Source organism: Canis lupus, chromosome 16 (genome assembly GCF_048164855.1).
Source record: "Canis lupus baileyi chromosome 16, mCanLup2.hap1, whole genome shotgun sequence".
Classification (NCBI taxonomy): Eukaryota; Metazoa; Chordata; class Mammalia; order Carnivora; family Canidae; genus Canis; species Canis lupus.
The window spans coordinates 7,334,484-7,354,325 of record NC_132853.1 but is presented as its reverse complement, the minus strand read 5'-3'; the positions used below and the strand labels follow the sequence as shown (position 1 = coordinate 7,354,325).

The 19,842-nt window shown below is 49.9% G+C and overlaps 1 protein-coding gene across 5 annotated transcripts in view; it reads right to left on the bottom strand.

The window, feature by feature from the left end:
- Window positions 1-13,200: 13,200 nt before the first annotated feature.
- The window catches only part of GPR107 (G protein-coupled receptor 107), an 80,904-nt gene continuing 74,262 nt past the window's right edge, over window positions 13,201-19,842 (bottom strand). For all 5 annotated transcript variants that reach the window (XM_072778323.1, XM_072778324.1, XM_072778325.1 and 2 more), the window contains one exon: window positions 13,201-18,107. In XM_072778323.1, the coding sequence (XP_072634424.1) occupies window positions 18,011-18,107 (97 nt within the window). In that variant the 3' untranslated portion in view covers window positions 13,201-18,010. The remainder of the gene's footprint in view (window positions 18,108-19,842) is intronic.

The window sequence follows — 19,842 nt, the reverse complement described above, 5'->3', positions numbered from 1 at the left end:
TTCTCCAATTAGAAAAGGTGTCAAATGTATGTAACTCAGTGCTCCTGAAGAAAAGCCAATCTCTCTGATATATGTGTCCCAGGGGAAGAAGGGTTCCCCCGTATGACGCTTGTGGGACCACTCTGTCCACAAGTCAAGATGTATGTGAGCATCATAAAGGCCCCGAGAAATCCTGCAGGGAAGGAATCTATTTCATTTATTTTCCACTCTTATTTGACCAATGCATTTCCCCCCCCCCTTAACTTCCATTAGCATTTGAAGAACTGTTGTTCTGTGGAATAAAGTAACCCTGAGGGACCCCCCTGTTTTAGGAGCCTGACCCACCCTGGGAGAAATGATGGGGAGAGCATTCCCTTAAGGTAAATGGGGCAACACTGAACTCTGACGAGGGTTAAGGAGTTGGAGGTGAAGTATCTGGCCTTTAGTAGGTATGTTCGCAGGCATGCCCTCACTGGGCCCTCTGGCTAGCCTTGAGTTTTAAGGACCCATGGAAGTCACTTCCTCCCTGTTGAGGGAAGCAGGTGAAAAGGTGGCTAGCACAACCCTGAAGCGGACTGCACTTACTGGTTGTGTGGCCTTAGGGGAGTTACTTAAACTCCTGAAGCCTTAGTTTCCATATCTGGAAAATGGGCATAATAAAGATGCCACCTCCCCACAAGGTCATTGTAAGAATCAAGTGAGGTGATGTGTGTAAAATACTTCCTGCCACTCAGTATACATTGGCTATTATTATTGGTGAATAACATTTTATTTATTTTTTATTATTATTATGTTAATAATATTAACATTGTTATTGACAAAGGGAAAAAGCAATCATTTAGTTAAGCCTCTGGGGGAAGGACTCTAACCAGCAGTCTGAGAGCTGGTTCAGCCTGTGTGATCTGGGGTCAGGCCTGTGGTTTCTCTGAACCTCGGGTTCCTCATTTGGAAGTGGGGACGTTGGTGCCCTTGGAGGGGAGCCTGCTGCCTGGCTGGTCTGTCTGTGGGCTTGAAGCAGGTTCCCCCAGTCATGGGAGTCACGGAACAGCTGAGCGAGTCCATTTATGAACGAGGAACAGGTGCAAAGCCCATCTGGCCTGGGGACAAAGGCCTCCCTCCTCGGTTCTCCCGGGGGAAGTCAGAGGGGGTGTCTTCCCTGCTGGAGCGTGTGGCCAGCCTGCTGCAGGACAGCCACTAATGGGCAGGCCTTGTAGTCCTCGCCGTCTCTGCTGCTGCGCTTGGGGACGTACCTTCTCTGGACCTCACCTGCCAAGCACTGAAGCTTTCTGTGAGGGTCTTGGGTGAGGCCCTTCCCACAGGCTGGCAGCTGGCCACGTGCCCCCTGCTGTCCCAGAAGGTCAGGAGACAAGCCAGGGCACCTGGGGGGAAAGACACCCCTGGGAGGAAGCCTCCGGGGCCCCACTGTTGCCCGCAACAGAGCCCAGAGCTGCTTAATGGCAGCAGCACTGGCTCAGTGTGTCTGTACAGCAGGGCTCCCAGAGGAGGAGTGGGACCCACGAATCTCCAGGATGTGGGATCTCCAGGCAAAAACAAGGAAACAGTGTCCCCAAGCTGCCAGAAGCTCTGGCCACTTCCCCTCCTCCACGGTCCCGTGCTCAGTCCTGAGAGGCCCTGTGGGCCGTGCTGGGGTCTTGGGACCATAGTGGACGTGAGGATGGAAAGCCCTCCAGGCTGCCCTCAGTGGGCGAAGGGGAGTCTCCCCACAAGATGACCTGGTGCTTCTCCCAAAAGAAAGGGGAGTGAGTGTTGGAGGTGGGGGGCAGATCCAGTAAATGGCCAGGCATCCCCCCAGCTTCCCCAGGGCCTCCTGCCCCAGGCTGGGTCTCTCCTTCCCTCCAGCACCTGCCCACCAGCCTGACTGGTGAGTCTTAGAGCCCAATTCTGGGAGAGAGGATCTGATTGCCCCCCGTGAGTCAGGTGCCTGCCCCCGGCCCAATCGGCTCCAGCCATCCAGGGTCAGGTCACGTAGTTATGGCTTCAGAGGTCTGCCCTCCCGGAAGGGGAGCTGGCCTGACTCCCCAGATACCACCAGCTGCAGAATTGAAGAATCCTCAAAGCTGGGAGCCACGACTTTGAAGACCACCCGGTCCAATGTGCCCATCTTACAGATGGGAGAGAGGAGGATGCTGTGTCCCGTGGCTCCTGCCAGATGCTCCAGGAGCCAGTGGGCTCCCCCAGGGTCAAGCTCAGACACGCACAGAGCAGGAGTGGGGAGGAGGAGCAGCTTTCCTGCAGGCCCAAGGCCAAGAGTCCATGAATACCCTCGGTGCCCGGAGCTGCCCGCCACCTGGCCAGTCCCCAGCTCTTCAGCAAGATGCCGGCTGGCTTCTGAGCCAGGCCCAGCCCCTCCTCATCCCAGGCTGAGCCAGGGTGTGGGGAGCAGGATAGGGACTCCTGGGCAGATGCCAGGAGCCGCTCTGAGGAGAGCCCCTGATGGCCTCTGGGACCCGGCCCCCATACATCAGCTGTCTCTGGGGTGCGGGGTGGCCTATGAAGCCCAGATCATGTGCATCTTGCTGCTGCCTCCTGCCCGGGACCCAACCTGGAGAGGAAACTCAGACCACAGTGACGGGTGGTTGGGCGGCGACTCCTCAGCCCCTTACCTCCTCTTTGGCCATGACTTTAAGTCCGTCTGTCTCCTGGGGGTCAATCACATACGGGATCCAGGACCGCGGAGGCCTCTGTCCTGGGTTCCAGGCCCACTAGTTTCCCGTGCAAACCTGGACAATGCTCACCCTCTGGACCTCAGTCTCCCTGTCTGTACAGGGAGGGGCTTCAACGTTCCTTCCAACTGAGACGCGGTGTACTTTAACTATTCTGAGTTGGGGTCCAGTCTTGGAGGGTCAGAACTGACAGGGATAGAAGCGGGACATCTTTCTCTCTTGTGGTCCTTTTGCTTTCAGACTCGAACTTGGTAAAGTGCAGGTCCCAGGGTAACAACAGCAGCCACCACTTCGCGGCACCCTTACAGCGTGCCAGGCAGTAAGCCAAGAACTTCCCATGCAACAGCCCCTGAGCCCTGGCAGGATCCTGTGAGATAGGCAGGCAGGCCCAGAGAGGTCGTGCAGCTGAGCCGGGGTCACACAGCTGCTGACTGGCCAGAGGGATTCAAGTCAGGCTTGTCTGGCGCCCCAGCCTGAGAGCTCACTCTGCAAAAGCATCATGGAATCTGGGTACGAAGAGATGTGTGCTCTGCTGAGACCCACATATGTGTCACTCTGATTGGTTGCAAAGCTCACCAACGCCGGCAGAAGGCAGGGGATCCGCATGATTTGGGGCTGCCGAGGACTTACGGATGCCTGGATGAGTGAGTTCCCCATAGCTCCTTCCTGGATGAGTGAGTTCCCCATAGCTCCTTCCTCCAAACAGCCCTGGGGGCGCTCAGGGTAGGGACCGCTCCTGCTCATAGCCCCCCTGCTGGTTCCTGGGGTCCAGCAAACAGTAGACAACCATCCATTGTAGTGGATCCTTAAAGCCTTCCTTCTCAGTGGCCTCAGGCCATCATCAACATGCTGACAGTGGGCACCCCCGGCCCCCCCCCCCGCCCCCTGCCCAGGGAAGTCCATGCTCACACCCAGCCTGGAGCTCCACACGCAGGATTCCTGCCCACCATGGGGGCTCAGCCTGGGTCTTCACGTGGTTTCTGGGAATGTTGGAAATTAGGATATAGGGTAAATTCCACTGGTAGTAGGTGGGGGCACAGGGCTGAGTTTGGGGGTGAAGTTCTGGAAGCATCGGGCCATGGGTGGGAAAGCCCTGCAGGAACTAGACCCTTTACTGCCAGAGTGGCCCCGGATTCTCCCATTTTGCTGTGTGGCCCGCAATCCCCTCCCAAGTGAATACAGCCTTGTTAATAATTCTGTCTTGGGGCAGCCCAGGTGGCTCAGCGGTTTAGCACTGCCTTCAGCCCAGGGCCTGATCCTGGAGACCTGGGATCGAGTCCCACGTCGGGCTCCCTGCGTGGAGCCTGCTTCTCCCTCTGTCTGTGTCTCTCATGAATAAATAAATAAAATCTTTTAAAAAAGAAAATCAATGAGGCCCCCCATGGACGGGCTTTATGAGGTCCTTGACAGTGAAGAGGCCAGAGCCATAGCCAGGGGCCTCCAGGGAAGGGGGCTGGGATCAATTCCAGATGGGGTAAGTGAACTTTTTCTCAAAAACAGCAAAATCAGCTTTTCCCAGGCTCGGCCCTTAAAGGTTTGTTGCTTCTAGTCAAACCCCAAGGGGGGAGAGGAAAGGACTGCGCACAGGAAACAGCACACCTGGGCCCCAGGTCCAGCCCTTGCTGTGTGGCCGTGGGCATGTCCATGGACCCCTTGGGGCCTCACCTTGGACGGTACACCTGTGAGCAAGGAGGGCAGATGAGCGGATTCAGTGCCAGTCAGTCCTGGTTCAGGGCCCCTCTCGTGCTCATTGTGGGTTTGGGCTCAGGGTTCCTGTCCGACAGGCTACTGAAATCCCCCCTGGCTGTCTGCCTTCCAGGCATTGGTAATGAATGAATGTCATTAGTAGGTCCTCAGGAAAGACACTGTATAAATCATCCCTTCTGTCCCTGACAGCCCTTCCACCTACCTTGCTAATTACCTCCTCCTCGTCTTTCAGAATTCAGCCCCAGCGTTTTATGGGCAGTCCTCTTGGACCTTCCAGGGAGACTGCAAAGGCCCTGTGCATCGCTTCTGGCAAGCACTTTGTAATAACAGAAAACGTGACCAAAACTGGCTAAAGCAAAAGAGAACTTTACTGACTCATGTAACTCAGGAGTCCGGCAGTACTGCTTTCAGGCAAGGCTTGATCCAGGCTCCAGGCTATGAGAGAGAGGAACTGAATTTCCTCTCTTCGTTTCCCGCCCTGCTTCCTCAGTGTTGGGGCCATTCTGAGCAATGTTCTCCAATTTGCCTACAGGCAGCAGCTCAGGGCCTCCCCGTTGCTCACGTCCTGCTAAAAGTGACCCATTTCCTCTCTACCTTGTCAACCAAGATTCCAAGATGGGTGTCTCGTTGGCTCAGATGGCCTGAAGGAGGTCATGTGTCTGGTCTCGAACCAATCAATGTAGAGGCAGCAGGAGATAAGGAACGTGCTGATCAGTTTAAACCAATGAGGGCTATGGGCACCCTGGGTGGCTCAGTCGGTTGAGCATCTGCCTCTTGATTTCTGCTCAGGTCATGGTCTCAGGGTCGTGAGATCGAGCCTCACCTCAGGCTCTGTGCTTAACGTGAAGTCTGCCTGTGATTCTCTCCCTCTCCCTCTGCTCCTCATTCCCCACCCCCACTCATGTGCTCTCCATCTCTTAAAAAACAAAACCAATCAGGGCCCAAGTCTAGAGCCAGGAATGTGGGGTCTCACTCAAACTAGAATCCTAAGAAATTAGAGGTTGGATCTGAGGTAGAGAAAAGGGGATGAAAACCAGAGAGAGTGGCAGCCAAGAGATGCCCCCATGTCACTCCTCTGTGCTAGTTACCAGTGTGCTGATCATGGTGCCATTTGACCATATTACTTCCCTGTTAAAGCTTCCAGTGCCTTCCTACTGTCTTCGGGGGCAAGTCCAAGCTCTAGCAGAGGGCCTCCTCATGCAGCCATACCTGCTCCTCTAGTCTCATCTCTCTGCTCCCCACTTCCCGCTCATGGTTCCAGCTCCACTAGATTTGTCCAGATATGCCAGGCTCTCTCTCATCACCAGCCTTAGCACATGCTGATCCCCCTGCATGAACACCTGTCTACCACCTGCTTCATTGAGTTAATTCATCCTATACAGGATGGTACTTCCTCCCTGGAGCTGTTCTTGTCCTAGGTGAGGTTGGGGGCCCAGCTCTGTGTTGCCAGACACCTCTCAGCTTGGATCACTGTATTTTTTGAACAGCTTTTGGTGAGATAGAATTCACATACAATTCACCCATTTAATGATTCTTAGTATTTTTGTAGAGTTGTACAACCATCACCATAATTTTAGGGCATTTTCACCACTTCCAGAAAGACACCTTGTGCTCACACACCCCCACCCCCTGGCAACCACTAATCTTACTTTCTATCTCTACAGACTTGCCTATTGTAGACGTATCCTATAAACGGAATCATGCAGTAGGTGGCCTTTTGCATCTGGCTTGTTTTGGCTTAGTATAAATGCTGTCAAGGTCCATCATGTTGTAGTAGATGTCAGTTGTTCATTCCTTTTTATGTCATTTCTTTGGGTAGACCACCTTTATTTATGCATTCATCAGTGATGGACATTTGGGTTATTTCCACTATCTGGCTCTTAGGAATGATGCTGCTATGGACATCTATATACAAGTCTTTGTGTGGACATCTGTTTTCATTTCTCTTGATTGTGTATCTAGGAGTGGAATTGCTGGGTCATGTGGTGACTATGCTTAATCTTTTGAGGAACTGCCAGATTTTTCCAAAGCATCATTTTACATGCTCATCAGCAGTGTATGAGGGTTCCAACTGTTCCACATCCTCACCAACACTTATGTTATTATGTCTTTTTAAAAAAAAGATTTTATCTATTTATTCATGAGAGACACAGACAGAGGCAGAGACACAGACAGAGGGAGAAGCAGGGTCCTCACAGGGAGCCCGATGTGGGACGCGATCCTGGCTCTCCAGGATCACGCCCTGAGCTGAAGGCAGACGCACAACTGCGGAGCCACCCAGAAGTCCCTTTTTTTACAGTCACACCAGTGGAGGTGAATCAGTATCTCACTAATTTTGACTTACAGTCCCCTGGTGAATAATGATGTCGAGCATCTTTTCTTATGCTTGCTGGCTGCCTATTCAGATGCCAAGACCATCCAGTGGGGAAAGGATGGTCCTTTCAACCAACTGTGCTGGGAAAAGTGGATCTCCACATGCAAAAGAATGAAGTTGAACCCTTGTCTTACACTAAATACAAAATTTAACTGAAAATGAATCAAAGACCTAACCTATGAGCTGAATCTATGAAAATCTTAGAAGAAAACATAGAGGGAAAGCATGACAGTGGATTTGGCAGTGATTCCTTGTTTATGATGTCAAAAGCACAGACAGGGCAGCCTGGGTAGCTCAGCGGTTTGGCACCACCTTCAGCCCAGGGTGTGGTCCTGGGGACCTGGGATAGAGTCCCACATCGGGCTCCCTGCGTGGAGCCTGCTTCTCCCTCTGTCTGTGTCTCTGCCTCTGTCTCTGTCTGTCTCTCTGTGTGTGTGTGTCTCTCATGAATAAATAAATAAAATCTTTTTTTTTAAAAGCACAGACAATACAAGAAAAAATAAATTGGACTTTATCAAAATTTAAAACTCTTGTGCATCAAAGAACCTATCAAGAATGAAAGGCAATACACAGAGTGGGAGAAAATATTTGCAAATCATATATCTGATAAGGGACTAAAATCTACTGTATATAAGGAACTTCTATAACTCAACAACAACAAAAAACTTCAAAATGGGCAAAGGGAACCTTGAGGACATCATGCTCACAAAAAAAGACATATACTATAGGATTCTATTTACACAAGGCACTTATATCAAATTCATAGAGCCAGAAAATTAGAATGGTGGCTTCCAGGGGTTAGTGGGTGGGGGAAAATGGGGAGTGGTTGGTTAATGGGTGTTGAGCATCAGTTTTGCAAGATGAAAAGTTTTAGAGATTGGCTGCACAACAATGCAAATGTACTGACTCCACACTAAAAAATGATTAAGATTGTAAATTTTATGTTATGTGTATTTTGCCATAATTAAAACCAAACTAAAATAAAATAAAACTGGGCCAAGGCTTTGAATATTTATATCTCTGAAGAAGACATACAGATGGCCAATAAGCATACAAAGATGTTCGACATCACTGGTCATTAAGGAAATGTAAATCAAGACCACAATGAGGTACCAAATCATGGCCATTAAGATGGCTATTGATAATAATAAAAATAATTAAAAATTTAAAAATAATAATAATAAGCACTGTTGAGAAATTGGAACCCTTGTGCACTCCCTGCTGGTGGGGATGTAAAATGGTGCAGCTGCTGTGGAAAATGGTGTGGCAGTTCCTCAAAAAATTAAACACAAAACTATTCTATGATCCAGCAATTCCACTTCTGGGTATATATCCCAAAGAACTGAAAGCAGAGACGTGAACAGGTATTTGTATGTTCATGTTCACAGCAGCATTATTCACAATAATAAGTGAAAGCAATCCAAGTGTCCCATCGGTGGATGGATGAGCAAACAAAATGTGGTCTATACATACAATGAGATATTATTCAGCCTTAAAAAGGAATGAAATTCTGATATGCGTTACAACATGTATGAACTCTGAAATTCAGATGTTGCTCATTTTTAAAGCGGGTTCTTTTTATTGAGTTGTAAGAGATCTGTACATATTCTAGAATTGAGACTCTTATCAGATACATGATTTGCAAGTAATTGGTTGTCTTTTCCCTGTTGATGTGTCCTTGAAGCACATAAGCTTTAATTTTGATCGAGTCCAGTTGATCTATTTTCTTTTGTTGCTTATGCTTTGGTGTCATATCTAAGAAACCTTGCGAAAACACAAGGTAATGAAAACATATCCACTTCCTTCTAAGAGTTTTGTAGTTTTAGGTGTATGATCCATTTTGAGGTAATTTTAGTATATGGTGTGAAGTAGGGCTACACATGGACTCTTTGCATGTGGATATCCAGTTGTCCCTGCACCATTGGTTAAATAAAAAGATTTTTGGTTGTTTCTCCCCCATTGAAATGTTTTGGCACCCTTGCTGAATATTAAATGAGCATGAATGTGTGGGTCTGTTTTTGGACTTCAGTTCTATTTCATTGATCTGTATACATCTATACTTATGTCAGTACCACTCTCTCTTAATTACTAACAGCTTTATAAGTTTTGAAATTGAGATGTGGGAGTCTATCAGCTTTTCTTTTTCAAGATTGTTTTGGCTATTCTGGTTCCTTTGCATTTGTAGATGAATTTTGGGATCAGCTTGTGAATTTTTGCAAAGAAGTTGGTCTGGATTTGGGTAGAAATTGCCTGAATGTGTAGATTAATTTGGGAATATTATTATTTTAACAATACTGTCTTCTACTCCATGAATAAGGGATGGCTTTCCATGTATTTGGATCTCCTTTAATTTCTTTCAATGTTTTGGTTTTCAGAGTGCAAGTTTTGTACTTCTGTTAAACATGTTCCTAAGGATTTTACTCTTTGTGATGCTACTGTAAATGGAATTGCTTTTTTTTTTTTAATGGAATTGCTTTTATTTCATTTTTGGATTTTTCACTACAAGTGTATAGAAACGCAGTTAATTTTTCTATATTGATCTTTTATCCTCCTTGCTCACTTTTGTGTCTCTGTACTAACACAGTAGGTAGACACTTTTTAAAAATCCCTTGGCTGCAGGAAACAACAAATGTTGGAGAGGATGCGGAGTAAAGGGAACCCTCTTACACTGTTGGTGGGAATGTGAACTGGTGCAGCCACTCTGGAAAACTGTGTGGAGGTTCCTCAAAGAGTTAAAAATAGACCTGCCCTATGACCCAGCAATTGCACTGTTGGGGATTTACCCCAAAGATACAGATGCAATGAAACGCCGGGACACCTGCACCCCGATGTTTATAGCAGCAATGTCCACAATAGCCAAACTGTGGAAGGAGCCTCGGTGTCCATCGAAAGATGAATGGATAAAGAAGATGTGGTCTATGTATACAATGGAATATTCCTCAGCCATTAGAAACGACAAATTCCCACCATTTGCTTCCACATGGATGGAACTGGAGGGTATTATGCTGAGTGAAGGAAGTCAATCGGAGAAGGACAAACAGTGTATGTTCTCATTCATTTGGGGAATATAAATAATAGTGAAAGGGAATATAAGGGAAGGGAGAAGAAATGTGTGGGAAATATCAGAAAGGGAGACAGAACATAAAGACTCCTAACTCTGGGAAACGAACTAGGGGTGGTGGAAGGGGAGGAGGGCGGGGGGTGGGGGTGAGTGGGTGACGGGCACTGAGGGGGATACTTGACGGGATGAGCACTGGGTGTTATTCTGTATGTTGGTAAATTGAACACCAATAAAAATTATTTTATTAAAAAAAAAATCCCTTGGCTGAGGCATGGCAAAAGGCTGCAAGTGGGGCAAGACTGGAGTCCAGGCTGCCAGCAGGAAGACTGGCTGGTGGTGTAATCCAGGTGAAGGTGAGGGTAGCTGGCCTGGGCAGCGTTAGTGGGGAGGCAGGGGGGTGCACTAGGATGGGGTGGGGGATAAGAAAGGGTCAAGGGTAAGGCCCGGGCTTTTGGCCTGGATCACACGTACAAGGACACGAGATGTGGCAAATTCATTTTGAAAGTGTGGCTTTGAAGTGCTTTTAAAACAGCCCAGGAGGCAGCTGGGTAAGCCACTAGGGGCTCAAAGCAGTCCCAGGCTAGAAATAACACTCTGGGCTCGGAGCGCAGGGGAATGGAGGAAGCTGCCAGGGCCAGAGCGGGGACACTGTCGAAGAACCTAACACCAAGGCAGTGGCCACAGGAAGCCAACAGTGGACATGCAACTAGAGGGAGAAGGAAGCGGCTGGAAGTCTAACCTGGCCAGTAGGAGGTGATGCTGTGCGGTGCAGTGGGGTCTGAGGGTGCGTCTCAAGAGGGAAAGAGTCCCTCAAGTCCCCACAGATAGTAACCCAGTCCCAAGAGGTTGCAGGTGACTTTGGATGGTGGAAACCAGGCTGCAGGGAGTTGGCTGGCGGGGAGGGGGCTGGGAGGTGAAGCACACTCGGGTGGTTTGGTCTGAGTCGGGGTCGGGGGGCTGCTGGTGGCCTAGGGAGATTTGGGTTGTTTTGAACGCAAAAGTCAAAGGAGTTGTACTGTGATGGGAAGGGGCCTGTTAAAATGGAAAAGGGTGAGAGGGGAGACAGGAGGATGTGGTGGCAGGGCCCCCAGCATGGCCCATACTTCTCCCCACATGCACCCGCAACACCAGGCTCCCCAGAAACACGAGTGCGTGTAGAACTACTTTCACTCCTGAGTGATCGAGGCGCCTCTGGCTCAGTCCTTGCAGATCTGTTCTAATGAGCAGGTTCCTCATTTTCTCAAGGTCAGCATTCCCCTGCAAACTGGCAGGAGCTGTGGAAGGCACAGCTCCTGAGCATGTCACCCCAGCCCACTAAACACCAGTCTCCAGACTGCAGAGCCAACTTCCCTCCAGGTGGGGGCCAGGCTGGTGCCCAGGAGCCCTGCGAATTCTCAGGAGCACTGCAGAAGAACCAGGTGCGCATGAGGAAGGTCTTACCTGCCACTGTTCCGTAGCTGGGGGGGGGGGGGGGGGGGGCATGTGTGGCTGGCCGTCTGCCGGATTCCTGGGGAAGGACAGGACATCCACAGGCTCATGTGGGCACAGGGAGGGCTTCACCAGGCGCCTGGGCCGGGGAGGCAGTGGCAGCTCTCAGCTAGGCTCCCGACTTGGCCTGTTCTGCATCTCCCCAGAACGGGGAAAGCAGGTGAGGCCTTCTCGACACAAGCCCCGGTCCTGGGCTGCAGGCCCCACGGCTCCAGGCCCAGAGGACTGCCTTTCCAACTGGGGGAAGCCCTAGCCTGGCTGTTGGGGAGCAGGAAGCCAATGCTGATCAAAAAGCAGTTCAGCTGGGCCCCCAAGCCCCTGTTAGCACCCCTCATTGCTGAGCACGGTCACCCCACTGGCAGGCCCCGGGCCAGAGTGGTCTCGCTGCTCACTGCAGCTCCAGCTGACGGAAGACGTGCCAGCGATGTGACTGAGGCGTCTCCAGAAGGGAGCTGGCTGGCTCCCAGAGGTGGTTCTCAAGTGTGTCACCTGGAGCTTGCTAGCAGTGCTACTTCTCAGGTCCCATGGAAGACTCTGGGCCCTCCAGAGGGCCGATGCTTGCTCACCTGGTTCAGGTGGTCCCTAAGGTCCTTTCCACACCTTCTCTTGGCTGCCCCTTTCTGGGATGCCCCCGCAGCTCTCACTCCTGGAAGTCCTGCCTGATTCCTGGGATTCTCCCACTAGAAGACCCATCCTACTCCTCATGCTTCATTCCACAGACACCTTTGGTAATCTGAGGACCCCAGAGGGTCCTGAGGCACCAACATGAACCAGAAAACTCAGGCCAAATAACATGGATTGTAAACCCCATCCCCAGCCCCGAATGTCTAGGCCATGAGGAATGAGGGCTTAATCCTCACCAAGGCTGGAGCCAGCAGACCTGAGAAGGGGCAAACCTTCTCTAGCCCTTATTTTTGTAGCTGTAAAGCCAGAGCACTGGAGTGATAAACCACAAAACAGTATGCCTTGTGGAAGAAGCCAGACACGAAGGACCGACCGTAGGCTTCTATTCATACAGCGCTCTAAAACCGCAGAGCTGTGGTGGGGGCATTCCAGGGATGGGGTGGTTCTGGCTGAGAAGGGGCACGAAGCAACTTTATGGGGATTGGAAATGCTCTGTCCTTATGATGGTGGAGGCTACAGAACCATATACACATCTGTCCAAACTCAACCAACTGTACATTTAAAGAGTGAATTTTACTGTATGTTAAGTTACACCTCAGTTTAAAACATTTGTAGTGGGGATCCTTGGGCTCAGCGGTTTGGCGCCTGCCTTTGGCCCAGGGCGTGGTCCTGGAGTCCCAGGATCGAGTCCCACATCGGGCTCCTGGCATGGAGTCTGTTTATCCCTCTGCCTGTGTCTCTGCCTCTCTCTGTCTCTATGTCTATCATTAAAAAAAAAAAAAAAAAAAAAAAAAAAAAACTTAAAAAATTTTGTAATAAAATAAGGGGTTTGGGATTGCACTTCTAAAAATGTTCTGCATCTACAGTCCTGGATTTCTATGATTCTGATGTGGGAAAACTGGCAGCCTGCTTGATAAGCAGCGTCAGAGAGCCGGTGGCAGCGAGTGCCTCACCCTGAGGCTGCGCGGTCACCTCCCCTCCAGTGGCAGCAGGCCGCAGGCAGCAGCGTGCAGGTCCTGCTCAGGAAGGTGCCCACTGGCCTCAACTCAGAGGCAGGGCATGGGGAAACAGGTCTGTTCCAGAACCGAGCCCCCAGGCGGTGCAGCCGACATGGCCTGCTGAGGTATGCAGAACTTCTCTAGTAGGAGTCACTGTTGTCAGTACGAGCAGGTGGGAGGCAGTTAACTAATTTAATGAACAAGAATCACAAAGGAAAAAATGATGAGCGGGAGGAGAGACAGCAGCCAGGAGTCAGTGACTCCCTGCAGGATTACAAACATACATTTCTGTCAGAGAATCTTTATTTTACATGTCTGCATCACAGCAAGAGAACCCATCCCATACGTCACCCTGATCAGAACCCCCACCCATTATATGTTTACATAAATACTCTTCAATGATCATCAGTGTTAAAAAAAATACTGAAAATTCCTGCATCCCAACCTGGAAAGAAATGATATTTACAGGCATTTTCTCCCCCAAATGAAACTTATTTCTGGATTCGATGTGTCTGGCTTCTTTTGAGATCACATGACCAGGCAAATCCAATTTATGGTTGGCAAAAGAGGCTTAAGGCGTCAAGAACTGCCCCCTTGTGTGGCCAGGATTTGGGGATCCTTTTGTAATAAGTATCTTATGCTAAGAAGGCTGCCCCACTGGTCCCCCTGTCTGATTTGGCTGCCCACCACAAAACCCCAGAGCCTGCCCTAAATAAGCTGTCTTCGAAGTGAGTTAGCTTTTCTGTCTCATGTCAGACCTTATTGACTTTGTCCAGAACTCCTCCTTCCCAAACAGCCTGCCTGCAGATTACCTGCCCCCAGAACCTCAACAGTCCCTATGTAGCATGACCAGATCCTTGCTCCCACACCGCTTTGTCCCTCTCCGCCAGGCTGCCTTCCTTACATGGTAGCTCGGGGCTTATGCATGTCCCATGCCCTAACAGAGAGCCATCGAGAAACATGTTTTTTAAGCATAAACCACACATGGGGGGCACAGATGCGCTGCCAGACTGCAGAGAAGCCCTGGGGGAAACCTGGAATGTTCAGCTCACCAAACCTGGAGTGTTCAGCTACATTTTCAGGTGCGACAAGTACTAGCATCAACTCAGGTGGGCCTCTTTTTAAAGACTTCCTGCCCAAAACACCCTGGAGAAACCTGGAGTAAAGAGCAACTTCTTAGAACATACAGTACGTTCCAGATGAAGACATCTTGATATACCAAGAAGTACCAAGTCAGAGCCTAAATTCTTTAGTGGGGAACCTACTCATTTACTGAATCCTGAATGGGAGAAGCAGGCAGCAGGCCAGCCATAGGCATCATGGACTTGGTACATTCTCGATCTGTTAAAAGGCCAGAGTGTCAGAAGAAAGCACTAAGGGGTGAGTGTGGAGTGTGGAAACGGGCTGAGGAGGGGGCTGGGATCTGCTTCTTGTGAAATCCAGCAGCTTATCAGCATGAACGGTCTTACTGTTCCACGGGGTGTATGGAGCAGCACCAACCACTTCAGCAGACCATCTAATGTTCTGAGAGCCTTCCTTGGAGAAGATGCTTCAGGATGTGGGAGATGGCCAGGACGCCACTCACAATTCAAACAGGCATTTTTCACACCCTTCTCGGTCTGTAAGGACTGGCTCCTGGCAACAGCCTCTCAAGTATTAAACAAGAATATATTTTAGTGTGGGGGGTCCAAAGCGTAACATGCAACACTAGTATGTACGCTCTTGATAAAATTCTCCTTGGGTTAGAAAGTACATCCTTCACAGCTACTGGGAGAAAATGCTGCAGTGCACCAAAGCCTTCAGCCCATGTTCCCAGACTGAGCCTATGTGGAATCAATAGCTGTGGGCTGAGGAGAGGGGAAGGGGGAGAAGGGGGAGGGGAGGAGAAGAGGGAGGGGACGGCCAGTTGTGGAACAAGGGAGCACAGATATCCTGAGGAGATCATAATGCAGGAACAGAAATCTTGCCACAACAGGCACGCAGAACATGAGGCAGTGCTGCTGTGGCTGCCCGGATATGTCCAGGAGAAACCAAACCTGGACATTTTACTCCAGAGCAGTTTCTTGGAAGAAAACTGAACTGACTTAAGCTATGGTCTGAGAAACCATCTTTTACAGCAGAGTAAGCAGCTCCTAACGGGAGAATGGGCCACCTATTCACCAGAGTTGTATTCAGCAGGTTAAAATGCATTGCTACTGAAATTTTAAAGCATCAAGGAACCAAGAAATAGGCTGACCAAGTCTTTGGCCACTGTTAAAAGCCAAAATTAAGAGATCGATGATTGTTCTTGTTGTCTAAGTAGTAATTTTCTAGCAAAATACACACACTTTATTACATGAAAACAGATCCTTTACTTCCTACAATTTCACAGCCAGCCGCACTTCCAGTCCACAGATGTCTCAAAGGAAGCATGGGTATTGTGCGTAGGCAGAAACACGGAGTAGGAGCACAAAGCAAGGCTATAAATACTGCTGATCACTCTATGATGCGCACCCGATCCTTTCTGCCTGCTCCCCAAAACACTGAAGGGCTTAAGTGTGGAAGCGCTGCGTGTGGTGGTGAAGACCGAGCTGCTGGAAGGACAGGGGTGACTGCCTGGCTTTGGACCTCATTAGTCATCTTGCCTCGGGGGGAGAGTGGAGTGCCGGTCACAGCTACTAGATGATGGAGACAGGGAGAAAGGGAAGACATTTTTACAGATGGAGAACTCCAACAATTTGTACAAACGTGGACATCTTACAGGATGGAGAACTCTAACAACTTGTACAAACGTGGGAAAACCAGTTTTCCCCATCTTGGGCTGGGGGTTTGATTTTTATTGATAACAGGGCTTCACTTCACACCTTCTGCCAGTTTCAGTGTAGGACTTGGGCAGACACGCTGCTTATTAGCCTGTACTCTGACATCACCACTCTCCCTTTCAGAGGGGTCAGGACTGTCCCGCCGCAGCCACTCAGCCGCTATGAGCATGAGCTGGCAGACGAGGCCCGGCGTGGCTCGGGTAGTGGCGGGGAGGTAGAGGCTACCCCCACCTATTCTCTTCTTCCCTCCCTCCTTCACTCCCCTGCTTCCAGCAAGTGAATTGAGAACACCCCTGTGGGGACCCTGGCTAGGGGGGAAGTTTCCTCACACTTCCGGGTCTTGCAAGAAGTCATCATGGCCTAGTCAAGAACATCTGCTCGCAGGACAAACAGCAAAGGTGTCCCTCTAAGGGAAGCACCTAAGGGGGGGGGGTGGAGGTTGGCCATAGCATGAGACACTTTGGAAGTCCCGGGACTATGTTTACGCCAAGAAAACAGACTCTTAATATTCCCATCGTCCCTGCAACTTCCATAAGGCTCCCATCGTGTAGCCCTCACTTAAGAAAAAAGGAAGAAAGACAGAAAAAGAAAGACTTTTAAATAAATACTTGGGGCTTATTTCCTTGCTCCTGAAGGTGGGGAGACACATGGCCCTCCCCTGACATCTGTGGAGAGGTGAGCAGCCGCCTGGGAAGAGGGGGGACACTGGGTGGCAGCACACAGCTGGCTGGGACGCCTCAGTCTCCTTTGTGCAGTGCACTGAGGACTGAGGAACGTGCGTGGAAAGAAGGCTTTCCTGCTCCCTCGTCCAGGACAGAGGACAGCACAGGGGAAGGACAACTGAGGACAGACTCTACAGGTGCCTGAAGCTGGGGTGCTGAGCACAACCCCCAGGTTCTGCAGTTTCTGGTGGACGCTTCCAAGCCAAAGGGAAGACAGTGGCCCCTTCTCCCCCACACAGATGTGGGCTCCTGGCACCCCCGGGGAGCGTTCCCCATGAGGCCATGGTTCTTCCTCTGGTCTCAGGCCTGGGGACCACAACTCTGGTAGGAGTTCAGCGCGAGCCCTCGTCCCCTGGGCTGCAGTGGACCTTCTGAGCTCATCTTATGATCCAGAGGACTCCGCTACCAGCTGCACCACTGCTCCCGCACCCATCCCCAGGCTCCAAGAGCTTGGAAGGGCCCTCGGCTGAGTTTGAGAGAGAGTTCGCCATCCCCAGTCCCTGAGAGAAAAGCTCTGTTTAACCACACCTGTTCTCTTCGAGTGCATGCCCTTGGGAGACACGGATGAGGCCCATTTCATTCCTGTCAGAAAGCCGACCAGGTTTATAGGAAAAACTTATAATGATGACAATTTGCTTGTACTCAAATATTTGCTTAAACACTAGCTTTTCTGCCCCCAGCTGCTCCTTTTAAGGAAATTCCTTCCCGTTTCTCTCCATATTTTGATTACACAAAACCAACACAGCCACAGAAGAGGGAAAAGAGGTGGTCTTGCTCGGGGCAGTCGGGGGAGCCAGATGTTCAAGAGAATCCTACTAGATAATGCTTTTTGAGCTTAAACATACATTTCTGTCTATCCATTAGACAACACCAAATATGCTTCAATCCAGAATAGCACTTCCCACCATAATTCCAGAGCCATGACTCTGACAGTGATATTCAGCCCTAGGACAACAGAGCCTTTTGGGAAGAGAGGACCACTGGGCCTCAGGAGCTGCTGGCTCCTGGTCACTTTCAGAATCTGGGTTCAGGGCCAGAATCCTGCGGCAGCCTCCGGTTACTAAATTGGGTTTTGACTCTGCTTTCTAAAATAACCTAATTTTCATTCATTTCTGTCCCTCAAAGTTCCCCTTCCCTTCTAAGTTCTGTATCCTACCTCAGCCCCTGATCCCCTGTTCCTGAACTGTGACCAGCCCCAGCCTTGCACGGCCACCCGCCTGCCTGCCACCACCGCTCTCCCTGCTGCCACACACTTGAGGGCACAACTGTGTATTTCTTGAGAGTTCTCAATTTAAAAAAGAGAGAAATATAAATTACAAAGTCTTCCTTTTATCCTCCTCCTGTCTGCACTCCCTCCCCGCCATTCCCATCTGAAGAATTCTAGCTGCCCATAACCAGCCACAGATCCAGTTTCCATAAGAGAGAGTAAAAAATTAGGTTTCCGTGGCACTTTGTTCCCAGCCGCGTGCTCCGTGGTGTCACTGTCGGGAGGTGCCAACTGCTCCTGCTCACCACTAGGACGATTAATAAATTAGAGGTTCTCTTTGACAGTCCCAGCCTCAATCTGCTCCATCATGCGGTGCCTTCCCAATCACCCTGAGCCTCCACTGAGCCATTGGTCACCTTCTTGACTTTCTTCATGTTCTCCATCACCCCTGATGTCGTCACTCTGGATGAGGGGGGAAAAAACCAATTAGAAAAACCTCAGTCTTAAAGTCACCACAGCACAGTGGAGTGGCTATGCATGTTGGCTCTAGAATCAGACCTGGGTTCCAGTCCTGACCCTGCTCCTCGCTGTGTAACCTCCACCAAGCCGACCTCTCTGTTCTTTTTCTTTTTTTAAAGATTTTATTTCTTTATTCATGAGAGACACAGAGAGAGGGGCAGAGACATGGCAGAGGGAGAAGCAGGCTCTCTTCAGGGAGCTGGATGTGGGATGCGATCCCGGGATCCCGGGATCACGCCCTGAGCCTAAGGCCAGACGCTCAATCAATGAGACACTCAGGAGCCCCTTACCTCTCTGTTCTTAAATACAATAAATGGTTCCCGCTTCCGAGAACTGTTGTCAGGGAAAAAGGAGATTCTCCAAATCAATACATACCAGCTGTTGTTATTACCATCACCATTGATCTGTTTCTCTCTTTCTGTCGTGGCCTCCACAAATTATGTTGTGTATCTACATGACTATGATTATGAGACCACCACCTGTGTCCTAATTAACCTCCTAAAAAGCAAGCTCATCAGGTGTCGTCTTAATAACTAGTCACAACTGTCATTTCTGAGTCATGGGACAGAACCACAGCCTTTCAGGAACCTTCTGTCCCAGAGAGTCTTTGAGCATGAGCAACAGAACTGGCTGCTCTCTATAAATCTGGGCCCCGGTCTCTGCATGCTGGGCCAGGCTGCTCGGCTGTCAGAGAACGTGGCTCTGCCTACACTCTGTGACCTTGGGACAGAAGCATCATCTCTGTTGGTGCCTCATACTAAGTAGATGCCATGAAGCCCTACACTGAATGTGTACGTAGATCAAAACTGGGAGAACCCTGGCTTCAGAAGGCGTGAGGGGCTGAGCAGAGTGACTCTTTCCAGACAGCGAGTCATGACGTCTCTTGAGAAGGTGGGGTCTATGAGGAGACAACTTCTTGCCTCACAAATGTGAGCTGGACAGGATCTACAAAGAATCTGGGTTGCTTCATAGCCGAAGACACCAAGCAGAGAGATTGAACTGGCAGACAGAGCATAGAGGGGTTGCAGGCCAGTGAAACTACCCTGGGTGCATCTGTAGTGTCAATACATGTCATGACACATTTGTCCAAACCCACAGAATGCATACCACCAAGTCTGCGGTAAATTACAGACTGTGGGGCAGCCCTAGTGGCTCAGCGGTTTAGCACTGCCTTCAGCCCAGGGTGCGATCCTGGAGACCTGGATCGAGTCCCACATCGGGCTCCCTGCATGGAGCCTGCTTCTCCCTCTGCCTGTGTCTCTGCCTCTCTCTCTCTCTCTCTGTCTCTAATGAATAAATAAATAAAATCTTAAAAAAAAAATTACAGACTGTGGGTGATAATGACATGTCCATGTGGGTTCATCGACTGACAAAGGTACCTACCACTCTGGAGAGGGAGGCTGATAACACGGGAGGCTATCCAGGTGGGGGCAAGGGGCATACGGGAAATTTCTGTTCCCTCTGTTCAATTCACTGTGAATCTAAAACTGTTCTAAAAAGTAGAGTCAGTTAAAAACAGATCAACAAACATATCTGGCCAGCATCTCCCTACCTACTCTAGAAAACAAGGCACCTATGTGCCCAATCATGGACCAACAGGAATTTCCTAAGCAGTAAACTAAATTCAATCAGTCAACTCAACAGATCTCTCCAAGGATCCTCCTTGTCCCCCCATCAG